Source organism: Callospermophilus lateralis, chromosome 6 (assembly GCF_048772815.1).
Source record: "Callospermophilus lateralis isolate mCalLat2 chromosome 6, mCalLat2.hap1, whole genome shotgun sequence".
In the NCBI taxonomy this organism is placed as follows: Eukaryota; Metazoa; Chordata; class Mammalia; order Rodentia; family Sciuridae; genus Callospermophilus; species Callospermophilus lateralis.
The window spans coordinates 142,180,410-142,208,200 of NC_135310.1; the positions used below are offsets into that span (position 1 = coordinate 142,180,410).

Below are 27,791 nucleotides of genomic sequence, written 5' to 3' on the forward strand. Positions count from 1 at the left end.
AGAGAGACGAGAGAAGCTTCAGCAGAGTGGGGAGCCGGAGAGGCCGACTATTTCTGGCCTCGAGGAAGGTAGATGTGAAATTGAGCTATTCAGAGGGAGAATCTGGGCCTAAGCTATGAGGAGATTAACATAAAGGAACCAAAAAGAAGCCTGATGAGAAAGAAAAATACTTGGTTGAAAGATTTGTGGTAAAGAGGGAAAAATAGGGGCTTAAAGTAGGTGGAACTGTCAAAGATATGTCTTAACTTTCATAAAAAAAAAAAAACCCAGATACATCAGTGGGGCTTCACCTCAAGCTTTTTTTTCTAGAATTTTCTCCCAACCAACCCAACTTCTAGGCCCATCCCACCCCAGAAAACTAAAGTCTACTGCCCTTGCCTCATTCTTTGATATGGAAATTGAACACGTTCTCAATTCTATTCGAGTGTTATCATTCAATGCAACTTGATGTGGAAGGGGGCTCCTCTGACTGTGCTTCCTACCATGTGATTGAAATAAGCCAAGACTCTCCTTGACAGAAATGTTCAGAGTAACTGTGGCAAAATTAACGTTTGCTCTCAACCATTTCATGCATTTCCTAAAAACTATTTCCACAACCTGAGAGCTAATTTAAGACAAACTCTTAGGGGCAGATGAAGGCCCAGATTGAGCACTCCCAGTTACAGTTAAGTTAAATAGATCTTTAAATAGATGCTTTCAAAGCTGTATTTCCAAGGAATATAGAGTACCACAGGGGATCTGTTGCATACATATCTGGTATAAAGGCACTTTCCCCATGATTGTCAAAGGGAACGCCTCATGTGGTGTTATTTGAGGGTCCAGAGACCACCTCCTCTTAACTAGCAGATAAACAGCTTGGGTTCTATCTATGACTCTGCCCCTCCCCCTTTTGGGGGGTACTGGGAATTGAACCCAGGGCTTTGGGCACTGAGCCACATCCCCATTCCTTTTTATTTATTTATTTTGAGACAGAGTCTCACTAAGTTGCCCAGGCTGACCTCTGACTAGTGATCCTCCTGCCTCAAACTCCTGAGTAGCTGGGATTACAGCCGCCATCACCCCAGCTCAAGACTTTGGTCCCATTTATTATTTTTTTCTATTTTTCCCCATTCTTCTTCTTTTTAGACATACATGACAGCAGAGTGTTTGTTTTGTTTTGTTTTTTGAGTATGGGGATTGAATTCAGGGGCACTCCACCACTGAGCCACATCCCCAGCCCTATTTTGTATTTTACGTAGAGACAGGGTCTCACTGAGCTGCCTGGCTTTTGCTGGGAAGCAGTGCAAGGTTCTCATGTTACTCAGGAAGTGACAGAGGTATAGATCTGACAGTAAAAGGTAAAGGGCACCACTGTATATTGTAAAGGAACAAATGACTTTCAAGGTAATAATGAGGAAAAAATAGTCATTTTTTTTTTCAAAAATTCTCAATCAATGATTGAAGGAAAAAAAAAAAAAAGAACAGGGAAGATAAATAGAAAATGCTCAATAGCTGGGCGCAGTGGTGCACACCTGTAATCCCAGCAGCTCAGGAGGCTGAGACAGGAGGATCACGAGTTCAAACCCAGCCTCAGCAAGGATGAGGTGCTTAGCAACTCAGTGAGACCCTGTTTCTCAATGAAATACAAAATAGGGCTGAGGATGTGGCTCAGTGGTCGAGTGCCCCTGAGTTCAATCCCCAGTACCGCCCCCCCCAAAAAAAAAAACAAGAAAGAAAATGCTGAATAACATGGAAGAATCAAAACTGCACATATCAATAATTACCTTTAATGTAAATTCATTAAATACTCAAATGAAATGACAAAAATTGTCAGAGTGAATAAAAAAATGAAATTGCTATTTTTAAGAGGCACATGGAAATCTGAAGATCCAGAAATGTTAAAAATACAAAGATGGAGAAAGACTTTTCTATCACAAAAACATGAATCCAAAGAAATTTGATATCTTAATATCAAACAAAGTAGATTTAAAGTCAAAAGCATTATTGTTGTCTTCATGATGATGAGAATGTTTTGTTTACCAGGGAAATAAATAGTTTTAAACCTGTATGTACCAAATAACATAGCTTAAAAATATATAAAGCAAAAATTAAACAAACCAATAGTCAAACGCAAATTCACGATCATAATGGGAGATTTTTAATATGCCTATCCTAGGGCTGGGGCTGTGACTCAGTGGTAGAGTGCTTGCCTAATATGTATGAGGCCCTGGGTTCTATTCCCAGCACCACCAAAAAAAAAAAAAAAAAAAAAAAAAATATATATATATATATATATATATATATATATACATAAACACACACACACTCACACACACACACATATATATATATATATATATATATATATATATTCCACTAACTGAAAGATTTGAACAACATAAATAGTAAAATTGAATGTATATATGGTGAGAACACTATGCATAATAACTGGAAAATACAGTCTCTTTGAAATACTACAGAATATTTACAAAACCTGAGCATATTTGTGACATATATGAAATCAACAAATTTCAAAGGATTGAAATTCTACAGATTTTTGATCACAATATCATTAATCCAGAAGTTAAATTAAAAAAAAACAAACTAAAAAAATCCCTGTGATTTAAAATCAAGAAATATACTTTTAACAACCCATAGTCTAAGTAGAAGCCACAACGAGCATACTTTGAAGTAACTGATAATAAAACATAAAATATTAAGACTTGTGAGATGAAGAAGAATTTGTAAATTTAAATCCATATATTTGGAAGGTAGAAAAATTGAAGATCAGTGAATAAAATTGTCTTATAAGTTAGAAAAAGAACAATAAGACCCAAAGGAAAAAGGAACTAATAATAGTAGGAGTATACCAATGTAGAATAGACTTCACAAATGCAGAGAATCAAAAAAGTCCAAAGTGGGCATTTTCAAAAGACTAGTAAATTAATATACCCTTGGAAAGGGCACACCAAATCCAGCAATTTATAAAAAGTATAATGCACCAAAACCTTATTTAGTGTATTCCATAAAAAGAAAATTGGCTTAAGATTAAAATTAGTGCCTTGGGTTTAAAAAAAAAGAAGAATATAAGTCAACACATTTACAAAATGAAGAAATAAAATCAGATGACAAAATCTGCCATCCATTCATAATTTAATTGAAAAAGATTTCTGGAAAACTAAGATTGGAAAGGGACTGCCTTATTTGATTAAAGATGCAGCAAAAATTCCTTCAGCAAATATTATTTCTAATGGCAAAAGTTTTCCCTTTGTAATAAACCCTAGGAGAAGATATCCATTATTGCTACTTTCATTCAGTTTTATATTGGAGAGCCTAAATTGGGTGCCTGTCACCTAATGGCCTTTGGAGTATGCACTTGGCATCAGCTAACTAGGGCCACCAAATTTTTATTTTGAAGTAAATTCATATCTAAAACCAACAAGCAGCCAGGCAAGGTGGCACATACCTGTAATCCCAGCAACTCAGGAGGCCAAGGCAGGAGGAACACAAGTTTGAGGCCAGCCTGGAAAATTTAGGGAGACCCTATATTAAAATAAAAAAATAAAAAAGGGCTGGGGATGGGGCTGGGGTTGTGGCTCAGCTGTAGAGCGCTCGCCTAGCACATGGAGGCCATGGATTCGATCCCCAGCACCACATAAAAATAAAATAAAGGCATTGCATCCAACAACGACTAAAAAATAAAAATATATATATCTATATTTTTTTAAAAAGGGCTGGGGATGTAGCTCAGTGGTAGAGGCTCAGTGGTAGAGTGTCTCTGGGTTCAAGCCCCAGTACCACAAACAAAAAGGCAAGAACAACAAGAAAAACAAACAAACAAACAAAATCACAAAGCATCCAATTTAATGCAATAATGCAATAATTCCCTAACTGCTCCATCCTATAATCAGTTCTTCGTAGAGCCAAGCTTTTTAAAAACACAGATCAGATCAGAGTGGCGCATGTCAATATTCCCAGCAGCTCAGGAGGCTAAGGCAGGAGGACCACAAGTTCAAAGCCAGCCTCAGCACCTTAGTGAAGCCCTAGGTAACTTAGCGAGAACCTGTCTCAAAATAAAAAATAGAAAAGGGCTGGGAATGTGGCTCAGTGGTTAAACGCCCCTGAGTTCAATCCCTGGTACAAAAACACCAACAACAACACCCCCCAGCCCCCAGCAGAGCAGATTATTGTTCACAAGACCCAGGACATTGTCATAACCTACCAGACTCACCTGCCTCTTCACCCCCACCTTTGTCTCTCTTCCTGTTCTCTGCATTTCGGTTCTTTCTGGTTCTCAGAGGTGACATGCTCCTTCTACATGGAGGTCTTCGCACTCTTGTTCAAGTTTGTCCTTCAGATTTCACTAATTTAGGTATGTCCTAATCAAAAAGTGAAAACAATCTCCAGGAGCAAAGAACACACCTGGCACACAGATACTGCTTTCTAGCATAATATTGCTTTTTTCATGAAAGAAACCAGGGCTCCTTGCAGAAGTGGCTGATTCTAAGACTAGAGCCGAAAATATACAAGATGAGCCTGGAGTGTCTTATAGTGCCAGAAAGAGAGGAAATGCTCAAAATACACACCCCATAAGGATGGGTGTAAGTCAAAGGAGTCAATTAAAAGATCTTCCACCAGGTGCCCTGACACAGGCCTCTAATCCCAGCAGTTTGGGAGGCTGAAGCAGGAGGATCACAAGTTCAAAGCCAGCCTCAGCAACTAGCGAGGCACTAAGCAACTCAGTGAGACCCTGTCTCTAAATAAAATACAAAGTAGGGCTGGGGATGTGGCTCAGGGGTCAAGTGACCCTGAGTTCAATCCTTAGTAACCTGCCCCCCCGCCAAAAAAAATAAAATAAAATAAAGGAGTTTCCAATGGCCAGAGCTGGAACAATTTGAAGAAGAAAATAAATAAAGTAGTATGAATTATAATCCAAAATATAAAATAAATGTCCATGAGTCTATACTGATATAAATGATTAATCAACTAATAAGTGGGGGAGAAGCGACAGATCTCTTATGCAAAAGAATTCCAAATTCTTTTGTAGATGTTCTGCCTGTGAGGAATGTGGGTCCTCATTGCTTAAGTGTGGACCCTGACTCTGATGCTAAGAGCACAGTATGGAAAAGGGGGCCCAGGGATGTGCGGGACTGACAGGCTCTGCTGCATCCAGGTGATCAAGGTCAAGGTCAATAGTGATAAGTAATGTTGGCTGCTACGTGCCCTTGATGGGATGTGAGCATGGCACTGAACCTCTGTGGCCTTCCTTACCAAGACACTGAACCCCAGTCTAATCAAGAGCTGATACTGGACAAATTCCAGCTAAAGAGATCCTGCAAGCACTCTGCAAAATAACTGACCAATATCTCCCAAACTGTCAAGGTCATGAAACAGAAGGAAAGTCTGAGAAACTGTCACAGCCAACATTAGCTAATGGAGGCAGGGGAACCACCTGCAATGTGACATCCTGAATGGAACCCTAGTATACAAAGAGAAAATTAGGTGAAAACTAAGGTTGTCTGAATGAAGTTTGGACGTTAGTTAATAATGTGTTGGACACAGGGTGTAACTTGGTGGTGGAAACCTTGCTTGGTATGTACCAGAGCCTGGGTTCAATCCCAGACACTGGGGGGGGGTAATAATAATAATAACATATCAGTGTTAGTTCATTAATTGTGACAAATGAAACAAACTAACATAACATGTTAATCATAAGTGGAATTTGGGTGTGGAGAATATGGGAACTCTCTGCACTGCCTTTAATTTTTTTCTGAAAATCTAAAATAAGAAAACATTTATGAGAAAACATCAACAATTCAATATGCCCCCATACTGAACACAATATGGTATACTTTATACTTCCCAAGAGTTATTGAAAAGTCTGCCAAAGTATTGGCAGGAACACAGGATTATCATTCCTCTTAAACTAAGAATTAGGTCCACAGGCCTCTGTTGTATTATTCTTTATACTTTTTTTTTTTTTTTTTCAATCAGGGATCGAACTTAGGAGCATTTGGCCACTGAGCCACACTCCCAGCTCTATTCTTATTTTATTTAGAGACAGGGTCTCACTGAGTTGCTTAGCACCTCACTTTTGCTGACACTGACTTTAAACTCACAATCCTCCTGCCTCAGCCTCCTGAGCCACTGGGATCACAGGCATGCGCCACCATGCCTGGCACTTCTTTGTGCCTTTTTAAAAGTCAAGTATTTCACTTTTTAAGCATGCTAACTGAAAAGCAATTATGCAGAAGGAAAAAAATGTTGATTTCTCTCATAATGTCTGCTTAAAATTTTTTAAGCTATTAATTTATTTGAAAATACTTTTTCAGTGATCCTGCTGTGCTGGTTCCCCGGCAGGTCCCCTGTGCCCATAGGGTGACGGGCACTGTCTTTTGGAAAGCAGCAGGACAGAGTCGGCCTTAAGTGGTCTAGGCTCACAGCTTCTTGCCATTTTCCTTGATTAGTAATTAAGAATGTTTTTTCCCCTGACAACTTAATGTCTATCTGTTCCAGTAGATTGGGAGCTGTCTGGGAGCAGGGATGATTGTATATATATTGATTAGTAAGAGGCCTGGAACACAAGTGGCCGGTAAATATTCATTGAATGAATGAATGAATGACTCTAACTTGGTGATGAAAAAACCCAGGCACTAGAGTTACCTAGACCTGAGCATGAATTTTTGTTTCCCCAACTTCTGGGAATAAAGTCAGTTATGGTGCTTATTCCAAAGGGTGCTTTTGTGGACAAATGTGCTTACTTAGGAGTCTTTGCAAATGTTAGCTATAATTTTATTAGGTGCTTGTTGAATTAAAGAGCTTAATATTTATAAAGTGTTTAGAACAGTTCCCAGCACAGGGTAAAGGCTTCTTGTTTGTGTTCTTTTTTTTTTTTTTTTTTTTAATGCTGTTGCTAACCAAATTAAACTTCATTCATTTTATTCAGTCTTCCACATTCTTTGGAGAGAAAAGGACTAAGATACATACTATAAATGTTCATTAGTTTAAAATACACCACATACTATAAATGTTCATTAGTTTAAAATACACCACTCTAGGATATGTGATAATTCAGCAGGGAACCCGGTCTGAACACCTTTGTAGTATTTATGGAGAAATAATGTGTACTACAAAAAAAAAAAAAAAAAAAGGATCATTACACCATTGAAGAAAATGGTTTCAGAGCTCTTAGGTAATACCATTCATACAATATTAACAATCCAACTTTGCAAGGGGCTTGTTATCCATCTTTCCAAACATTGGCTTTCAAAATTTTTTGACTTAACTCAAAATGTAAGAAATACATTATGATCTAGTCACAATAAAATACATGTGTGTGTATGTGCACATATGTACATGTATGAACATGTATAAGTACAATGGAAATTGAATTTCATGACACAATAGGTACCCTAAGTGACTTGTTGAATGTACTATGATACTTTCCCTACATTGATTCCATTCTATTCATTCCCTTCTGTCTCATTTTAAACTGTTAGTCAAGATCTACTAAAATGATCTAATGATCTACTCATGATTTGAAACCTTTAGTTTGATGAATGTATTGCTCTAAACCAGTCTTTCCAAATGTTAGTTTGTATTAGAATCTCCTGGGGGATTTGTTAAACAGATTGGCAGCCTCCAAAAGGTGGTAGGGTGAAGAATTCACATCTCCCATCCACCGCAGACCTGGAGCTTGAAACTTTGGCCTTTCGCATAGGGGGCAAGTACTTTGCTACTCAGCTAAACCTCCAGCCCCAAGTATTTACACTGCCAACAAATTCTAAGGTGATACTCTTGCCCTGGTCTGGGGACCACACTTTGAGAACTTCTACATTAGATAATATTTTTTATTAAAATAAATAAATAAATAAATAAGCCCCACTATGTGTTTTCCAATATTGTTTGGCCCCAGTTTTACTTTCAAGTTCATTTACACTTTGCTTTAGATTCGGTGCCCACCTGCTTGGGTCCTGAGCTAATTCTGGGTTTCTCTATTTTGGGCAGAACTGCTGTTCCTATATTCCTTACCAGCCACAATGTCCACACTCATCTCCTACCTAGCTATGTACTCTTTCTCCAAAACCAGAGGATAAGGAGGTTACTGAGGATGGTCTTGGTTAAAGCCAAATATAATTAATCATCAAAATAATTCAATGAAAAGTTATACTTACTGTTTTTTTTTTTTTTTTTTTCCAGGATCTATCTAAAATAAGTTAGCTACTGCCGTAACTGGCATAAAATCAACCAAGTCATGGGAGTGCCTTGGACTCTTTGCTCTTTATGATTTCAAGTCTTTTTTCTTTCCCGAGGTGGGGTGATGTTTAAAGCTATCAGCAAAAACTTCCTTGCTCTTAATCAAGCACTTCAATTAAAAGAAGACACAACAGATACATTGTTTAAGGATTCTTTCATGGAATCACCATCAAGTAAATAAAAAAGGAACTACAGTTAAAAATACTAAAACTAGTTGAGACAGAAAAAGATGCTTAATTGTCAGTTGCCCTTTGGGTAGTGGTGGTACCTAGCTCAAGAGGAAACTGGTGAAATGTTAAGAAGTCTCAGAATCGACATCATTAGGGCAAAGAGTTAAATAAATGGTGTTTGGCTGGGAAGCAGCAGTGTGGCAGCTGGTTACTGGCTTCCATATGAAAGAGAGAAATGATACCCAGGACCAGGATGGAGAGAGGCAGGGAGAGGCTGCCAGTTAAAATGGGGAAATTGACTATTTGGCCAAGAAAGGATACAGCGGCTGAAACCAGGAATCAGATGTTATTGGTTGGCCAGAAAAGGGCGCTGGTATCCAATTTAAGCTCTCTGGGAAGGCAGAACTGGTTGGCTCCAAGTTCATAAAAGTACCCAAGCATCTGAATTCATCTAATGACTGGTTCTCTATTTCTCTTTTTTGCATATCAGGTTTGCAATGTTCTTACTTTCTTGACTGATTGAGATGGATAGATAGTCCACCAACTTTTATGGAATGGATATGCTATAACAAGAACAGTGATTTCCTTTTAGTCTCAGTGTGTTTAAACAAACAAACTTAGGTCCCTTCCTCATAAAAACCACAATTAAATTTTGAGTTTTGGAGCAGGTTGTGAAGATAGAGTATGTTTTTGGGATACAAAATTGCTGATGGGACTCAAGACTCACATCTTTTCACAGCCACCCAAGCTTAAACTGCCTTTGGCTAGGGGAGCAGTGCTTGCAAGATTTTGGATTCTTTTGTCTTAAAAGTCCCATCCCCCACCTCCTCTTGCGTGCCTTGGGATTCAAATGCAGATGAAATGCAGATTACCGAGGGAGAAAGGAAGGAGTGGCCAGTTTGGCTGTTGAGTGGGGAAAGGAGAAGACCTCAAATTTAAGATTTTAGTCATTGTTCTTCCAAGATATAAAACGTCTGTGATTCCATATCTGAAGAGTCTTGGGTAGACTGGTTGTGGATTATCAGTTGTTTGGATATATTTGGAAAAGGTGTAAAATGGATTATGTGGATCTCTATCACTGGCTCAGGTCAGGTAAGCATTGGAGTTTATTGCCGGTAGATGTGTATTATAATTATGTGTGTCCGTCATCTCTCTTGTTGACCACTTCTATAATCTTTTAGAATGGCTATATCTTTATAAGCACATTCTATTGTACAATGTGTATTTTTGGTACAGTCTTCTTGATGTTTAGGGAATGTGATTTCGCTTTTCTCAATCCACCGAGAAAGTACTTTTGTAAAGAGCACCCACACACGTGGTCATGGTAACTACTGTAAAACTTCACTATTTCATAAAAGATGATATAAATTCAAAGCCACTCTGTGATATCGGGCATATTTACTTCAGTGATGAGTATCGATAAAATGTCGTTTATATTAAAAAGTGAGAGAGGAAAGCAGAATTTGCTTAAAAGTGAGATAAACTGAACTGATGAAATAAAAAACAAATTAAAATGGCATTCAGTAAACTAGTGGGTGTTTTAAGTGGAGGGAAGCCGGAAGAGGAGATGAGATGAACAAAAGTGGACAATAGAAAACGTGGCCAACTTCTCAGTCACTAGTTGGGTACCTTAGTACTGGCCTTTTCTGCGTTGGTGGGAGCCCTCATTGTTGGAGGAGAGAGGTGGTGGTACAAGGCTGTACCCCAGCCTTGGTACAGATGCTACCAATGGTAATTCTTTTAACGTGGATGACTACCCATGGCAATATACTTAATCCAGATAACCAGGATTAAAGGTCTAATGTAAATTGACTTTTTTGAGTTACCTGTTTTAGGCTGTAAATCGCCCCCTTCGGCGAGCGCGTGCGCGCACGTGCGCGCGCGCGCACACACACAATGAGAAGAATCACCACTCTGTGTGTACTAGCTCAGTATCTGAATATGGTTGTCATGGATGGGTTTCCTTCCTACTTGCCCTCTCTCCTTGGGCAAAAGTGATAATGTTTGAAGCTCTTTAGTGATAATATATTTAACATTTAACATTGAGTCCATGATGGAGCATCATATGAATGCTTAACAATTTCTGTTTTGAAAGTGGCAATCAGTAAGATGGTCCTGGGAAAAAGAAGAAATACTCATATTTATATTGATCTATCGCTGTATATAGGTTTATATGTGAGATGTATCTGTTCATTTTATATCGAGGATCCCCTTTTCTGTCAAGAGTTTATTTTGTGTGATTTTTTTCCTTTAAAAAACATCACCTGTAAGTATCTGAGCACTTGATATATAGTGTTTGTGTGGGTTCTAATTGCTTTGAGACTTCTCAAATGTATAAAATCCTGCTCCTTACCTTCAAAGGGCTTGCAATTTATATTGATGAATTGGAGCTTATCATTTATATTGATGCTTGGCACACCTAGGAAGAAAATCGCCAAATGTAGCAAATAATGGAAATGCTAAATGAGGGGAAAGAAGTGCTATTTGGAGGGGAGTCCGAGAATCGGACCCTTAGGGAAAGACGTCTGGACTGGCAGATGAGTTGGAGGCTTTGTGATTCAAGGAATTTGATAATGGGAATTGGACGTGTGGGTAACTGGCTTTCTCGTGAACACTTAAATTCCACTGATTGGACATAACGACTTGTTTTGTATGTATAGGACTGTGCTACGAGCAGAAGAGTCAGATTGGAAGTTGAGGTCTAATTGAAGGTCATGGTCTAGAGATGAGGGTGGGGCGAAGAACGGATAAACATTAAAACATACTGAAATAAGTTCTGCCATGGAGCACGCTTGGGTGCTTCGGAAGCCCCTGGAAAGGGAGGAAGTCTAGAAGACCATGCTTTGTGAAATGACGTCGGAGCTGGGAATTCAAGGTTCCAAAGGGGCTTTCAGGCAGTGGGAGCCGTAGGTAGAGACATCCGCGTGAAAAGACGCGGCGATGATTTGACTTCTGGTCTAGCGTTGTCCTTGTTTCTGGAAGCGGGGAGGTCAGGAAACTCCGCGAGGTCTGTGGTGGTTAAAACGCTGTTCGGGTACAGTCGGACTGGTTGGAGGAGCCTGGTGGCCGGGCCGAGACGTTGGTTAGGCTTGAGCACTAAGGAATGGGTGGCTGGAGAGGATTCACTAGAAGACATGTAGGAACTGGTGAAGGCTTCCAGATGCAGGGTCTGGGGAAGAATATGAAAAAAAAAAAAAAAAAAAAAAAGGTCTCTGCAGGGCCGGGTGGGGAAGTTCCGCCGTATTTGGCGGGAGGGTTCGGAGTTGCCGGCTGTTTGGGGGAGTCCGGCCCGGAAGCCCCTTTTCCTTTCCCCACAGATGGTGAAACGTCTAGTTCCCCGCAGGTGAGCTCTGGCAGATAGCCCTGCGAGCGGGGTTCACTTTGGCCATCTCCCCTGGACGCTGGGGGAAGGGCCGGCCCATCTAACCTTCTGGCGGAGAAGGCTTGTAGCGTAGTTGTCCACACCATGCCCCCAACGAGTACCACCATTGACAGCTTCCTTCCATTAGAACCCGAACCTCCCGGGAGTTCAGATTCCGGTCCCAGCTCCCCTTCGAAGGAGGTGGACACTCCAAGAGGAACCCCGAGGCCCGGCGCGGGGGAAGCCGCGGGCAGAGCCCGGGCAGCCGCACCCTCGCGCCGCCCTCCGCGGCGCCGGGCTCCCGCCCCCGGCTCCCACCCCCGGCCGGCGGCCCAGCCAGCGTGCCCGCCGGAGCGCGCCCAGACTCTCGGCGGGGCGCGAGTCCGAGTTCCGGGTCTGGGGCGCGGCCTCCGGGGAGGCGGGCACGTGGTAGGGCTGGGGTTCCACCTGGCCACGCCGCTGGCCTCAGCGCGCTGGCTGACTTGTCCCGGACTCGCGGACAGAGGCGGGCGCACAGAGGCGGCAGCCCTGCCATCCCCGGGAGAGGCGCGCGTTAGGCGGTGCGGCCGCTGCCGTCGGGGCGCAGGCCTTTTAGTCTACAAGGTCCCCTGCCCAACTTCGGCTCGCCGATGCCTGTCCCAGTGGGCACCACCGCCCTTCTCCTGGGTCCTCGAGGTCCTGGTCCCTTCCTCTCAGAACCAGCCTGCACCCACGTCTAGGCTGGTCGGTGGGCGGCGCCACAGTTGGGCCGACCCCCGCGAGCCGGACTCGGGGAAGCCAGAGTACCGCCCACCGCCTTGCCCCGCCCACAGCTCTTCTGGGCCCCGCCCACCACGCCGGCTCCTCCCCTTCCTGCTGGCTTGCTCCCGGCCGTCCGCCCGCCCGCCCGCCCAGGCCCGGAACGGAGCCCACTGCTCCCCTCCGCCGCCCCGCCCCGCCACCTCCCGGCCCCTCCCGCGAGGGCGTCCCGAAAACCCGGAGCGCGGGAGCGCGGCTCCGCCGGGCCGGGTGGCCGCACTGGGCATGCTCAGTAGCCAGGGCAGGTTTTTTGGTCGCAAGTAGGAAGCTTTTTGCACTACACCGGAGAGGGGGAGCCGCGGATCCGGCCGCGCCGCCTGCACCGCCGCCGCGCCCGCCTCAGCCCGCTTGGCCCCGCGGCGGGGCGCGATGAGCCCGCGCCCAAGCCCCAGCCGGCCCGCCGGGGAGTGAGCGCGGGGCGCCCAGGGCGCGTTGCGCAGCTGCTCCTGCGCACAACCCCGCCGCCGCCGCCGCCGGCCCGCACTGGCCGCGGAGTGGAGAGGCTCGTCCGTGCACAGCGCCCGGCGCCGGCAGCGGGAGCAGGAAGCGCAGGCCACGCAGGGACCCAACTGAAACAAAGTGTCGGCCGCCCGGCGCCGCGCCCGCCCGCGCGCCCGCAACTCCGCCGCCCACCATGGCTTCCGAGGAGCTGTACGAGGTACCTCCCCTCCCCCCGGACCCTCGGGCCGCCCCCCGTCGCTGCCGCGCCGCCCCTCCCCGGCCCGGCCGCTGCCAGCCCGACGGCCCCGCTCCGCCGCCGGCGCCCGCCGCGGCCCCTCCCCCGCCGCGGCCGCAGTTTGCTGGACGGGAAATGTGTGCGAAGGGGACCCCGAGCCACGCTGCTCCGAGGGGCCCGCGGGCGGGGTGGGGGCTCCTGGAGTTGTCGGGCCGGAGGGGGGTCCCGGCCGTGGGGAAGTAGCGCTGACATAAGTGACTTGCTTAGACTGAGCCCGAAGTGTTGGTGGCGTGGGCAATGCGAGTGAAGCCCCCGTGGGCGCTTGGCGGGGTCTGTGGGCGGTGCAAGGCGGGTGGTGGTGTTTTTCCTGTCCACTTAATAAAGCATTTGGGAGAGGGTTTTGTCTCTGTGGGGGGGGGGGGTAGAAGAACCAAGGCAACTGTCTCGACTCTACTGCTAACTAAAGCGATGCAAAATATCGCACCGAAAATGCTAAACGGTGACCACATGCTTTAATTAGGTTAGCATTGTGGCCAGAGCCAGGAAATTTAAATTTAACGCCGATACACCATCGCCGCAGCGTTGCAAATAAGAAAGGGTACAATCAGAACGCTAAGTTATGGGCGGTGGGTTTGCCTGCTTCAACTTCCGAGAGTTATCCATTTGGATCTTTGGGCATGTTTTCTATGTCTTGATTTAACTTCTTGATGTAGTTCAAAGTAGATTTGCTGAGACTACAGAAGTGTGGCAGGCATTCTGTTAGTTTGGATAGATGGTTCTTCTGCTTCACACGTACTTGTAAATGCATCTTTTTAAGAGCCTTAAAACTTCTGGATATTCTCTACACTCATCTCTATGGTGCCTTTAGGGACCTGGTGTTTAGGGACCTGGATGTAAGCGTCTGTAACATGTAGAGTCCCTTGGCCCTAAGTGATCCTTCCAAGGTGTGGTGTCTTCAGATTGTTTTTGCTATTGTCTTGGAATGGAGCTTTGTTGACACTGATAGTCTTTAGCAACTTTTTTGTTGGTTTTAAAAAGCAAGTGTTTGTAAAGTTATCCAGAGGAGGCTGCCTTCTATAGACTAATGTAGGTTGTTGCCTCTCCCTACATTGTGTGTGGTCAGTGTGCCTTAGCTGGTACTGAAAATGTTCCATTATTTTCAACCATTTTATATACTAGTTGTGTCCTAGTGTATTCAAAATGCTGTCTTAGATCCTTTGAGGATCTAAGCTTCCCTAGAAGCTTCCCTTCTAGGAAGGATAAGTGTTTTGTGTGGGGAAGGCCCAGAGTAGAGGCTAGGATGAACGCTTGAGGTTTTACCAGTAACGTTCTACAGTGGGAAAGTACGTAGGATGAAGCAGGAGGGATTTTACTTTCTGTATTAGATCATTCTTGGGTAGTTTAGTCTTTGGTGTTCACTCTTGCATTTGGTTTTGTGATTTTAAGTAATGGGTTCAGTTGGTGTTTGGATGAGAGTAGCACCTTATACGTAAGTTGTATCTGTGCCTATAAAAATGAACCTAAGACAATGTATTCATCACTAGTGCTGCTTGATGAATTACATTTTTTAAATTTATTCTCTATCTTCAAGTTTCTCTTCTACTCGCTATTTTTCTAGCAGAAATTACTTACAAGTAACAGTCAGTACTGTTTTGTATTCATTCAGCATGTTTATTGAGTGCTGTATGGAGGTTCTATTGTGCTGTATGGAGGTTCCATTGAGAAGATGGAGTAGTGAGAATGTTCATGCCCTCAAGGAGCAGCTACTGGGGAAGAAATAAGAACATTGCAAAGAAATGATGCATCTGCACAGTCGAACTTTCCATTCTGTTTTTTTTTTTTTTTTTTTGATTGTTGTTTGTTTTGGTAGGTTTTTTTTGGGGGGGAGGGGAGTGATACGTGTAAAGAGATATAGCATGTAGTAAGTGTCTAGGGGCCAGTATCTTTTAGGCTATTAGTTCTAATTTCTTGTAGTGAGCACTGTGACTATACTACTATTAATATTCTCTCTCTCTCTCTCTCTCTCTCTCTCTCTCTCTCTCTCTTTTGGTACCCAGGATTGAACTCAGAGGCACTCAACCACTGAACTGCATTCCCAGCCCTATTTTGTATCTCAATGAGTTGCGCAGAGCCTCTCCATTGCTGAGACTGGCTTTGAATTCCTAGTCCTCCTGTCGTTGCTTTCCAAACCACTGGGATTATAGGCGCGGGCCACCCGGGTCGGCTGCTATTAAAAATTGACATGTAAAAGTTTTGCATTGTGGTTGAGAGCCTGGATTTGGAATTAGACTACTAGTTATTGAATTCCAGCAGTGTCTCCTTGGGTAAATTAGCCCTGAATGCTCTACTTCCTCCTCTGTGAAATTGGGATCAGTGTTTCCCTCGTAGAGCTGTGACATTTAAATAAGAAAATACATAAAGTATATCCTACGATTCCCACTGCAAGCACTTAGTAAGTGATGGTTGTTATTGTATGGTAACTGAGGTTTTTATTGTTTTTCCTCATTGAGTCCTGTTTTTCTTTGTAAATTCATAGAGTTGGATTGTTTTGATCAAGGCAGTCTTATTTGTGGGGCAGTGATGATATAAAACTGTAAATGAATACTGTGGTCCTACAGGCTGGGAAGAACAGCAAAGTACTTTTCTGGACAGCTCAAGGGACATAGTGGCCATGTTTTTTCCCAGTTGTTCCCAGATGAAAATAAGTTTCATGTTTGGCCTGAGGTTTCACAAACCTAAGGGAATATTGAGTCTCTAAGATCATGTCATGGTAGAAGAATGGGTAGCTAACTTAACGGGTTAGCCTTTGTTTTCCCACTTAAAAGGAAGTAACCTCCTGTGCTTAGCATGGCCCCTGGTATATGATAATATAACCTTCAAAATATTTAAATGGTTATTGAAACTATGCTTTGTAAAAAAGCAATAAGGGAATGAGTCCTTGAAATGTTGGTGGTCCATCAGTCTTGCAAATTTTGAAGTGTTCTTTTAATGGAAGGATAGAATAGATTTACCTCCTGTGTTGCAGCAGGTTTTTGGTTCAGCATAGATCAGAACTTCAGATCTTTCACAAAAAGGCCAAGCAAGCACCTTTTATTTTAAATTTAAAAAGTTAATCTTTCAAAAAAATTAACATAAGATTGTGTTTCTTGTGTATAACAATGTTTTGAAGTCTGTATGCATTGTGGAATAGTTAAATTTAGCTAGTTAAGAAGAGTAGTATCTCAATTATTTTGTAGTGAGAACAGTTAATATCTACTCAGCATTTTTCGATGATACAGTGTGTTATCATTAACTGTAGTCACCATTGTTGTCTAATAGATCCCTTGAACTTAGTCCTCCTATCTAACTATAATTATGTGTCCTTCGACCATCATCCCCTGAACTTACCCCCCCATCCCCTGCTCCCAACTACTCCAGCCTTACCACTGTACTCTTCTCAACTTCTGAGCTCGGCCTTTTTAGATTCCACATATGAATGAGTTCACATAGTATTGGCTTTCTGTGCCTGGCTTATTTCTCTTAATATAATGATTTCCAGTTTCATCTGTGTTGTCACAAATGACAGAATTTCTTCCTTTTTTATGGCTGAGTGGTATTCCTCTATGTATAGAAACCATATATTCTCCCTTCATTGATGAACGCAGGCTTGGTCCTTATCTTGTTGTGGTCAACAGTGTGTAATAAACATGGGAATGCAGGTGTTTCTTCAATACTGGTTTTATTTCCTTTGGTTATATACCTAGTAGAGGGATTGCTAGATCATGTGGTAGTTCTGTTTTTAATTTGTTGAGGAACCTACATACATTCCAACAAAAGTTGTACTAATTTACGTTCCTACCAGCAGTGTGCTAAGGTTCCTTTTTCTCCACATCTTTGTTCGTGGTTACTTTTTATTTTTTTGCATAGCCATTATAACAGGAGTTTCATTGAAGTATTGATTCGCATTTCCCTGATGATGAGTGATGTAAACCTGTTGGCCATTTGTGTGTCTTTTGAGAAGTGTTTATTCAGGTCATTTGTTCATTTCTTAATAGGTCCCCCCCCCCCCCCTTTGTTTTTATCCCTGCTTTGAATTGAGCTCCTGCATAGTTTGGTCATCAACCCCTTATCAGAGGACAGCTTGCGAGTACTTTCTGCCATTCTGTAGGCTTCTTCCTGCTCTTGTTGGTGCTTTCCTCGGCTGCGAAGAGATGTCTTAGTTTGCACAGACCTACCTGTCTGTTTTGCTCCTGTGTTTGAAGTCATATCAAAGCAAGAATGACGTCTTAGAGCCACCCCCCCCTCCGTGTTTTCTTCTAGTAGTTTCATAGTTTTGGGTCTTATGTTTAACTCTTTAATTCCTTCTAGTTGATGTTTTAATATGGTGAGATGTGAGTCTGTCGTTCTTCTGAGTATAGTCAGTTAGTTTTCCCGACACCATTTTTGGAAGATCCTGTCCTTTCCCCGTGGTGTGTTCTGGGCACCTTGGTTGAAGGTCAGCTGGCTGTAAATGTTAAGCTATGGTTTTGAGCTTTCCAGTTTGTCCCGTTGTCTTGTCTTTTTATGCCAATACCTTGTTCTTCTGGTTACTGTGATTTTGCAGTGTATTTTGAGGTCAGGTGGCATGATGCCGCCAGTTTTGTTCCTCTTTGTTCAAGACTGCTTTGGTTATTTGGGATCCTTCATGGTGCCACCTGAATATCAGGATTGCCTCTTCTGTTTCTGTGAAGAAGAGTGCCTTTGAGGTTTCGATGGAGATTACACTGAATCTTTATTAGCTCATTTTGGGTAGGACGGACATTTTAACCATTTTATTGCTTCTAAGTCATATCTTTCCATTTATTTCTTTCACCAGTGTTTTACAGTTTCCAGTGTAGAGGTCTTTTTGCTTCAGTCTGTTCCTAAGTATTTTATGTCATTGTCGTTATCATAAGTGATAGTTTGTGGTTACTGCATAGAAACACTACGGATTCTTGTTATATTGGCTTTGTATCCTGCACTTTACTAAATTTGGCCCTGATAGTTTTTTGGTGGCGTCTTTAGGGTTCTTATGTATAAAATAATATTGTCTGGGCATCGTGGCCCATGACTGTAATCCCAGTGACTTGGAAGGCTGAGGGGGGAGAAAAGGACTGGACTGGGATGTAACTCAGTGGTAAAGCTCCCTGGGTTCAGACCCTAGCAACCCCCCTGACCCTCCCTCCCCCAAACCAAACCAAAACAACAACAACAACAACAACAAACAAACAAACAAACAAAAAACCAAGAATAACATTGTCAGTAAACTGGGAGAGTTTAATTTCTTCCTTTCCAATTTGGATGCCCTTTATTTTTCTTGCCTAATTGCTTAGGCTACGGTTTCAGTACCATATTGAGTAGATGACGGTGGCATCCTTGAGTTGAGTAGAAGACAGTGGGTTCCAGATCTTAGAGGAAAAGCTTGGGTGTTTTCCCTATTTGTTATGATGTTATCTGTTGATTGTGTTGAGGTGCATTCTTTAATTTGTTGAGGGTTTTTGTCATGAAGGAATATTGAATTTTGTCAAATGCTTTTTCTACACCTGTTGAAATGACCGTGTATTTTTTGTCCTTCATTCTGTTAACATGATGTATCATGGCATGGCAACCCATCCTTATATCCTAGGATGAATCCACTTGATTTTGATTTTTATGGATAATCAGCTGTCAAATTGGGTTTGCTACAATTTTGTTGAGGATTTTACATCTGTGTTCACCAGGGATATGAGCCCGTACTATTCTTTCTTTCTTGTGTTTCTGGTGTCAGAATACTGGCCTCATATGTGAATTTGGAAGCATTCCTTCCTTTTCAGCTTTTTTTTTTTTTTTTTTTTTCTTTTTTTTTTTTTTGAGAGATTTTAGAAGGTGGTGTTTGTTCTTTAAATATTTGGTAGAGCTGGGCATGGTGGCTCACGCCTGTAATCCCAGCAGCTGGGGAGGCTGAGACAGGATGATCGTGGGTTCAAAGCTAGCTACAGCAATGACGAGGCACTAAGCAACTCAGTGAGACCCTGTCTCTAAATAAAATACAAAGTAGGGCTGGGGATGTGGCTCAGTGGTTGAGTGCCCCTGAGTTCAATCACCAGTACCAAAAATAAATAAATAAACAAACAAACAAATAAATAATTCGTAAATGTTTGCTTTGATGGGACCCTTTTTATCCTGATTCAACCAGTATTTTTATTTAGTGTGTTCAGATTTGCTGTTTCAAATCCAGTCTTGGTAGGCTATATGAGTCCAGGAAGTCATTTCTTCTAGGTTATCCAATTTGTTGACATGTAATTTTTTTTTTTTGAAGGTGTGAGGGATACCAGGGATTGAACTCAGGAGCACTTGGCCACTGAGCCACATCCCCAGCCTTATTTTGTATTTTATTTAGAGACAGGGTCTCACTGAGTTGCTTAGCGCCTCTCCATTGCTGAGGCTGGCCTTGAACTTGTTGTCGTGTAATTTTAATAGTTTCTTAGGATTCTTTGTATTTCTTGGTATCTGTTGTAATGTCTGCTTTTTTTCTTATTTATTTTAAACATTTCCTCTTTCTTGTCTGAATATTTGTTGATTTGGTTTATATTTTCCAAAGCCAATTCATTGTTCTTAAATTTGTTAAGACTTCTTTGTGGGTTCCTAATGATCTGTCCTGGAGAATGTTCTGTGTGCAGTTGGGAAGAATCTGAATTCTGTTAATGTTGGATGGAATGTTTTATGTATGTCTGTTAGGTCCATTTGATATCTTCTATTTTTCTAGTTTCAGTTTTATTTATTTCTGTTGTGATCTTTATTGTTTCTTTCCTTCTACTGATTTTGGACTTTTATTTGTTCTTGTCTTTCTAGTTTGTTGAGGTATAAGGTTTGGTCACTAGTTTAAGGTCCTTTTTGATGTGTATTTATTGCTTATATACTTCCCTCTTAAAACTGCTTTTGCTGAATCCCAGAGGTTTTGTATTGTGTTTCCATTTTTGTTCCAAATTTAAAAATTTCCTCATTTCCCCATTGGTTGTTCAGGAGCATGTTTAATTTTCATGTGTTTGTGAATTTTCTGAAGTTTCTTCTGTTAATCATTGCCAGTTTTATACCACTGTGTTCAGGGAAGAAAGGTATTCGACGCAGTTTCAGTGTTCTTAAATTTGTTAAGACTTCTTTGTGGGCTCCTATATGATCTGTCCTGGAGAATGTTCTGGGTGCAGTTGGGAAGAATCTGTGTTCTGTTGATGTTGGATGGAATGTTCTATGAGTGTCTGTTAGGTCCATTTGTTCTAAAGTGTGGGGTTTCCTTGGTTGAAGTCCAGTGTTTCCTTGCTGGTGCTCTTCCTGTGGCTGGAAGTGGGGCTGTTAAAAGTGCCCTACTACCCTTGTGTTACAGCCAGTTTCTTCCTTCAGCTCTGTTCACCTTTATTTTACAATTGTTACATCCTTGCTGAACTGACGCCCTTCATAATTGCACAGTGCCCTTGTCTCTTAGTTTGATTTAAAATCCACTTCATCTGGTCAACGCGTAGCTACTCCTGCTCTCTTTTGGCTTCCATTGGAAGGGGCTGTCTTTGCCATCCTTTCACTTTCAGCTGAAAGCGAGTCCCTTGTGGACAAAATGGCCTGATTTAAGGTCTTCTGACTTTACTATCGTGCCAAAACTATACACATTCAGTAGAAACCCTACTTTGCATTTTGAATTTGTATTTTTCCTGGGCTGTGGTGTGTGGTGTGGTCCTCTCACTGCAAGGGCGGGAGCTGGGAGCCACAGTGAGCCCCGGAGTCGTGGGGAACACCGACGCTCTGCAGCGTGCGCTGTTGCTAAGTCGCGATGCTCTGCAGGCCAGGCGTGTTGAATGCATTTTAGACTAAACAGTATTTTCAACTTAAAATGGGTTTATCAGGGCCTAATGAATTGGGGAGCACTTGTAGTTGTGTCGGGGTTTTATAAAATCCACTCGCCACTCTGCCTTTCTGTTGAAGAGTCTAATCTGCTTATGGACAGGTGAAGACCTAGGGCTACCATTTGGTAATTGTTCTCTAGTTATGTCATGAGTCCTTTTTTTCTCTTAATGTCTTTCCAGTATTATGTTTTGATTCCTTGCTTTTCATTTTTTTCTCTATTTATCATGAGTTTTCCCTTTGTGATTACTATGAACATTATGAAAAGCATTTTATATGTATAACAGGTTATTTTCAGATTTTTTTTTCCCCAGCTAGAGATTGAACCCAGGGCCATGTGCATGCTAGACCAGAGGCTTTATTACTGAGCTACACCACCAGTATGATAGGTTATTTTAAGCCAATATAACAACTTAATTTTGCTCACAAAAAAGACTACACTTTTACTCCCTATCCCATATTTTGATTTAAAAAATTTTTTTTTGGTACTAGGGATTGAACCTAGGGTGCTCTACCACTGAGCCACACCCTAGCCATTTATTTATTTATTAATGGTACTGGGGATTGAACCCAGGGGTGCTTTACCACTAAGCTATATCCCTACTTATTTACTTACTTAAAGACAGGGTCCCATTAAGTTGCTGAGGGCCTTGCTAAATTGCTGAGGCCATCCTCAAACTTGTGATTTTCCTGCCTCTGCCTCCTAAGTCTCTGGGATTACGGGCATAAACCACTGCATACGCCTCTTCCCCTTTTTTATTTGAGACAGGGTCTCTCTGACAGAGTTTTTGAGTCTAATGTCAAACTTGGCATCCTCCTGCCTCAGCTTCCCAAGTTGCTGGGATTACAGGCTTGAGCCACCATCCCATCTCCACATCTTGAATTGTTGATGTCATGGTTTACACCTTTTTAGATTGTATGTGCATTACCAAGCATCCTTAAATCGCACTCTGTATGTAAAGGGGTTTATAGGCAATACTGTAGTCTTTGCAGGCTATACAGTATTCATCACAGCTACTCAGCTCTGTGTTGCCAGTACATAAGCAGCCATAGAATGCACTGAAAGTTAGAATTTCATTTCTATGTGTCATGAAATGCTCTTTTTCTCTCCACTTAAAAATGTCAAAACTGTCCTTAACTCACAGGTTCCACAAAGACAGCCAGTGGGCTGGCTTGGGCCTGTAGGTCACAGGTTGTAACCCTTGCTTGAGAAGATGGCGTCTACTCAGGAACTGGGCTGTGCAGGAGAGCTGGAGTCTCTGGAGGTTGGAGGCTGAGTGATTAAAGGCCTTCTGTTCTGGCTCTCGTAGAGGTTTTGAATACCCCTCTTCCCTTCTACTTAATAGCTGTGTGACTTGTCAAGTAGCTGCCTCCCCTGAGCTTTGTCATCGGTAAAATGAGTATGATGATGACTGAACATCCGTGAGGCGATTGACGTTACCAGTGATAGCAATTTATAGTTGATGAAATGCTGTGACAAGTTGTGAAGTGATTACTTCATCCAATGAAATGTCTTCTTCCATTCTCTTCTTTTGGAGGGGGTGCTGGGAATTGAACCTAGGGGCATTTAACCACTGAGCCATATCTCCAGCCTTTTTTTTTAAAAAAGTATTTATTATTTTTTAGTTGTAGTTGGACACAACACCTTTATTTCACTTGTTTATTTAATTTTTTATATGTGGTGCTGAGGATCGAACCCAGAGTCTTGCATGTGCAAGGCGATTGCTCTATCGCTGAGCCACAACCCCAGTCCCCAGCCTTTTTTATTTTGTATTTTGAGACAGGGTCTCACTAAATTGCCTAGGGCCTTGTTAAGTTGCTGAGGCTGGCATTGAACTTGTGATCTTCCTGGAGCTTCACCCTCCAGAGCTGCTGGGATTGTAGGCATGCACTCCTACAGGTCACTGCACCCAGCTCTTCTTCCGTTCTTAGAGAAGAACAAACAAGCCACCTACCTTTCATTTCCTGAAACTCATCCTATTTTTCTTAAAACTTTGAGAGTTGAGATTTCATTTGAAAGTATCCAGTGACTTGATTATTTTATCAAAGAAAACTGAGATAAAAAGGACCTCACTTTATCCAGTGATCAAATGTACGAGGCATGTTAGCAGCGGGTTTCTTTTTTTATTTTTTAAATAATATTGCTGGTGGCATTTCATTTTGTTTTGGTTCATAATATTTATTATGAGCAAAATTAAACTGCTGAATACTATATATGTATGACTGACTAGCAGGTAGACTTTGAGTTTTACAAAGCCTGATACCCCCCTCAAAAAAGGGAAAACATCCACAGCTTTTGATTATGGAAAATATACAGTGCAAATTGAATTGGCCCCGGGGTGTGTGCACATGCAGATGTGTGTGTTTATATTGATGACAGAGTTGGAAATTTGTATGTGCATGTGGTTGTGTAAGTGAAGTAGCACCAAGAAAGATATACTCACACAATTGAAAAAACAACCTTGGTGATTGTGATCACCAGAATGGGGTGGGGAGGTTTGTAGAAATTGAGTGGTGGGTCAGTGAAGTCAGACAGTATGTGTGCTTTGAAACTTTCTGGGTTATCTTGAATGATCTTCATGTTGTGGATTGCTGAGGAAATTTATTCATTTGCCTAAACAAGTGTGTGAAGACATCTCATGAGCTGTTCGTTTAAATTTGCTTTAAGCCCTGAGTACAGAACAAATTTTTGTTCTTTTCTTGTAGTAGTGTGTCAGAGTCATTGACATTTCCTCATGCTCTATGTTTTTTTTTGTATTAGGGATTGAACCCCCAGGGTGCTTAACGTCACATCCGTGGAGTCCATTTTCAGGGTATATAGAAACACTTTATTTGCAGTTTTCTGGTTCGTCATTTTGACTATCTATGATGCACAAAGTCAGTTCTCAAATTAGGCAATCTTTTGTAAATCCTAAGTAATAGTTTTTCTGTTTTGTGTGTTCATGAGTGGAACAAGATCATTGGAGGGTCCTTTTAAAATTCAGATTATTAGGCCCAGACCTTTAGATTGTAATTTCACTATTTGGATGGAGACCAGAATCTGTTTCAGGAAGCTTTTTTTCCTAGAATGCTGGTAGATTTTGGAACTTCTTTGGACGCCTAGGCTCCGAGTAGAGGTGGGAAGGTCAGGAGATCAGCCCAGGAGAGTAGGAGCTCAGTGGTGGGCTGGCCAGTTTTGCAGACTCTTTGACCATTGCTGGCTATTAACTGAAGCCATTCCAGGAAGGAGAACTTTGAACACACAAGGCAGGTGGCTAAGGGCACTGCAGTTTCTGTTGGTGTCGTCTTTGTGTGGTAGCATGTTTGCTGGAGTGTGAGTGCTTTAGCTAAGCATCATTTTGAGGTCATTTTGAGTTACTTCATTGAAGAGTGAATTACAAGACCCCTGACTTCAACATGCCTGTGCCAGTCCTTTACACCTAGTTTGTCATGTGCTTTTTTCATGGCAGAACTTCTGACTTTGCCTTCTCTCACTTAATCTGATCCTCTTCAGCTTTTCCAGCTGGATGAGTTCATATACTCCAGGGAGTCTGGGAAGTATCTACTGGATTTGAATGGAAATTTGTACAACTTTGTATGAACATTTTTTCTGAGACTACCAAGAGCTTTCTTATGATACTCAAGAGGGTTCTAGAATCCTAGCTCAAGTGTTAAACTGCTCTTGAGACCCTTGGAAAGCTGTTGTCTGTCAGGCTGGGAATGTAGCTCATTGGTGAGGCCTTGAGTTCCATCTCCAGTATGGTGGGTTGTGGTGATGGACACAAGGCAACACCTTTAACTTTGTCTGTTCTTTATTGACTGCTTTGACATTATTTTGAAATTATTTTTGATCAAACTCATTAATGCTCCAGCCACAGTCTGTCTACTTAAAACATTGCCGATTGAGTTTGGAAGTTGTTTGTTATTTCCAGTTTCAAAATGGCTGTTCTTTAAATCACACATACTTAAGATCTGAAGTTAATCAATATTAATGTCACTTTTGATGATACAAGAACTTTAGAATCTTAAAACTCTGATTCATCCCTCACCTTCTACTATTTTCCAGCATCTTATTATGCCATAAAATAGAACATTGTTATTTCATATAGATGACGTTGGTTAGTTTTATACTTACATCTTTACCATTTTTTTTTTTTAATCATCAATCTTCTTTCTGAGAACTTTCTTTCTCAAAACTTCTTTTTCTCCCTTAAGTATATCCTTTAGACATCTCAGACTGTTGATAGAAAGGTTTAGTTTTTTTATCATCTGGAAATGTTTTTATTTTTATTTTGCCCTGTATTTCCTGTAAAGCCAGTTGATAGGCATTTTGAAGATACTCTGCTGTTGTCTTCAGGCCCCTGTTATTCTTGAGGAGCTTGTCAGTGTAGTTGCTTTGCAGGTCTGTCTTCTGTCTCTGGTAGTTTTTGAGATCAACTCTTTGACTTTGGTGTTCTGTAATTTGACCACAGTGTATTTTGTGTGGTTTCCTTTTTATAAATAAGCTTGGTGTGATGTGCTTCTTTTGTGGGTTTGTGCCTCTTTTTCAAAGACTGCTTCAAAGATTTGTGCATTCTGTCTTCAAAGGCTGCTCTCTTCTGTGCTCCTCTGGAATTCCAGGTAGCCATGTATTGCATCTTCTCGTTGCTCCTCTCTGTTGCTTACCTCCTCATTTCCATTTTTTTTTTCATTTTTTAAAATTTCTTTCTTTTTCTATGTATGTATGAAAATCATTGTTCTGCTTTGCTTTCTTTTTGTGAGGTGCATTCTAGGTATTTCCTTCACTCTAGGTTTTAGATCAAATGAGCCGTGCTTAATTTGCTGTTTAATTCATTGGTAGCATTTTTAATTGCAAAAATTAATGCATTTTACTTCTAATATCCTGGTATTGTTTCTCCCACCAGGTCTGCTGCTGGCCTCTTCAGCCTTTGGTGCTTATCCACTTTCATGAGTGCATTATTCATTATGGTGGAGTTGGGGGAATTAGGAAGGCACTTGGATATTTCTCTTGCTTCTTGCAAGCCCTAGAAAGTATAAGAATTGTAGTTTATTGATCATCAAGTTATTTTGTAATGGGCAGCCCTCAGGAACCCACCTTCCCTCCCTCCCTCCCTTCCCTCCCTCCCTTCCTTCCTTCCTTCCTTTCTTCCTTTCTTTCCAGAAACTAAAGAAGCGTTCTTGACTTGGAATTTATATGAAATCATAGATTTCATTATGTTTGAGGGTTTGAGCCAACATTGAGATTTACCTACTGATATTGAAAAAGCAATGAAAGTATAAAGTAGATTTCATGGGTACTGTTTATGAAGATGGATATGGTAGTTAATTAAACTGTTATTCTGAAGCAAAATGTTCACCTCCATTGTGACGATTTTGATGCATAAGCATACTGTCTCTAACTTTTCTTCCCCTGAGGTTGTCTTGTTCAGTTGGTCTGAATTTGGCTTGGTCACACCTATATTCCTTCCCCTGTACCCGTGAGTCGTGCTTCTCCAGTGAGTGGGAGGTTCCCTCTTCCCGGCCTCAGTGCCCATTCTCCTTCAGAACCTCACCTGAGCGGAACTCCCATTCCCATCTTGTGGGACCAGTTTACTCTTGGTTTCACACTATAGTTCTTAGTGGTCACTTGTTCACATGCTATTTTTTTTCTAGATGTGATGTCTTGTGTACCTTTTCTGGAATGGTGGGTGAAGCATGTGCTTTTTGGTGTATCTGGTGCCTAGTCTGAAGACTTGAATGTAGTAGTCAGTCACTGCTAACCACCGTTAGCTAAGACATGCATGTGATTACAGTGACTAGAGCCACATTGTTGGACGTTTTACCTTACATGTCAGAACCATGCATTTAGTTATCTTGTTTGAGGAAACCCTACAAATGTCTTAGAGGCAAACTAGAATTCTAAATTTGATGAAAATAATTTGAAGAAGGAAATTGTGTTCCTAGAAAGAGAATTTGGATTTTTAGCATTGAAGTGGCTTTTATATTTTAAAAAAAATGTTTTTGTTTTTTTTTTTTGCGTGTGTGGTGTCAGCTAACAACAGAGTGGAGTAGTTGGAGAAGTTAGCTTCGGTATATTTAGGGAAGTGTTTTTACTTTGTCTGATTTCCATTTGTAATAGGCTCTGCTGTGTGCATTTTTCTAGAGGATGGTAGTTGCCTAGCATTTGTTTATTGCAGGTCATGAATATTCTTTGGTTAAAATGTACCCATTTTTCGCCAGTAGTTTACTGGAGGATTTCAGAGTCTCACAAAGCTGCATACAGAAGCATTTCTTATTTTGACATGTAGCTAATCTGGCTAACTCAGCTATTTAGCATATATGAGAACTGGGACCAAAAAAGAAAAATAATCTTAATTTATAAAAAAGACATCGTGTTCCATGGCCATTGGTCAGCTTTGCCTATGTCTCCCTTGGAGACTTTTTATTTTGGGCGTAATATGCTTGGACTTAACTGGCTTCATTAGCACGTTAGAAAAGGAAGTTTGGTGAGGGACAGGGATCTGCCAAAGGCAGGTAAACTGGCACAAGTAAGTTTGCTCATGCAGTCAGCCAAAGAGGGCAGCTGGGGTTGGCACCTCCAGGCCCTGGGGAGGCAGAGTCTCCTGCTGGTCCGAACCTCACACGCATGGGAAGGGCAGGCCAGTGCAGAGAAAGGGCATGTGTTGAAAGAACAGCCAAGAATGGCGTGAAAAGTCTGGGTGTGTAC

At 41.9% G+C, this 27,791-nt stretch overlaps 1 protein-coding gene across 2 annotated transcripts in view; it reads left to right on the plus strand.

The window, feature by feature from the left end:
• The window catches only part of Cdyl (chromodomain Y like), a 219,803-nt gene that overhangs the window by 23,667 nt on the left and 168,345 nt on the right, over nucleotides 1-27,791 (plus strand). The window contains exon 1 of one of the 2 annotated variants that reach the window (XM_076859149.1): nucleotides 12,718-13,222. The exons of the other annotated variant lie outside the window; for it this stretch is intronic. Within the exon in view, the coding sequence (XP_076715264.1) occupies nucleotides 13,199-13,222 (24 nt within the window). The 5' untranslated portion in view covers nucleotides 12,718-13,198. Of the gene's footprint in view, nucleotides 1-12,717; nucleotides 13,223-27,791 lie in introns of those variants that run through there. 2 annotated transcript variants of the gene reach the window in all.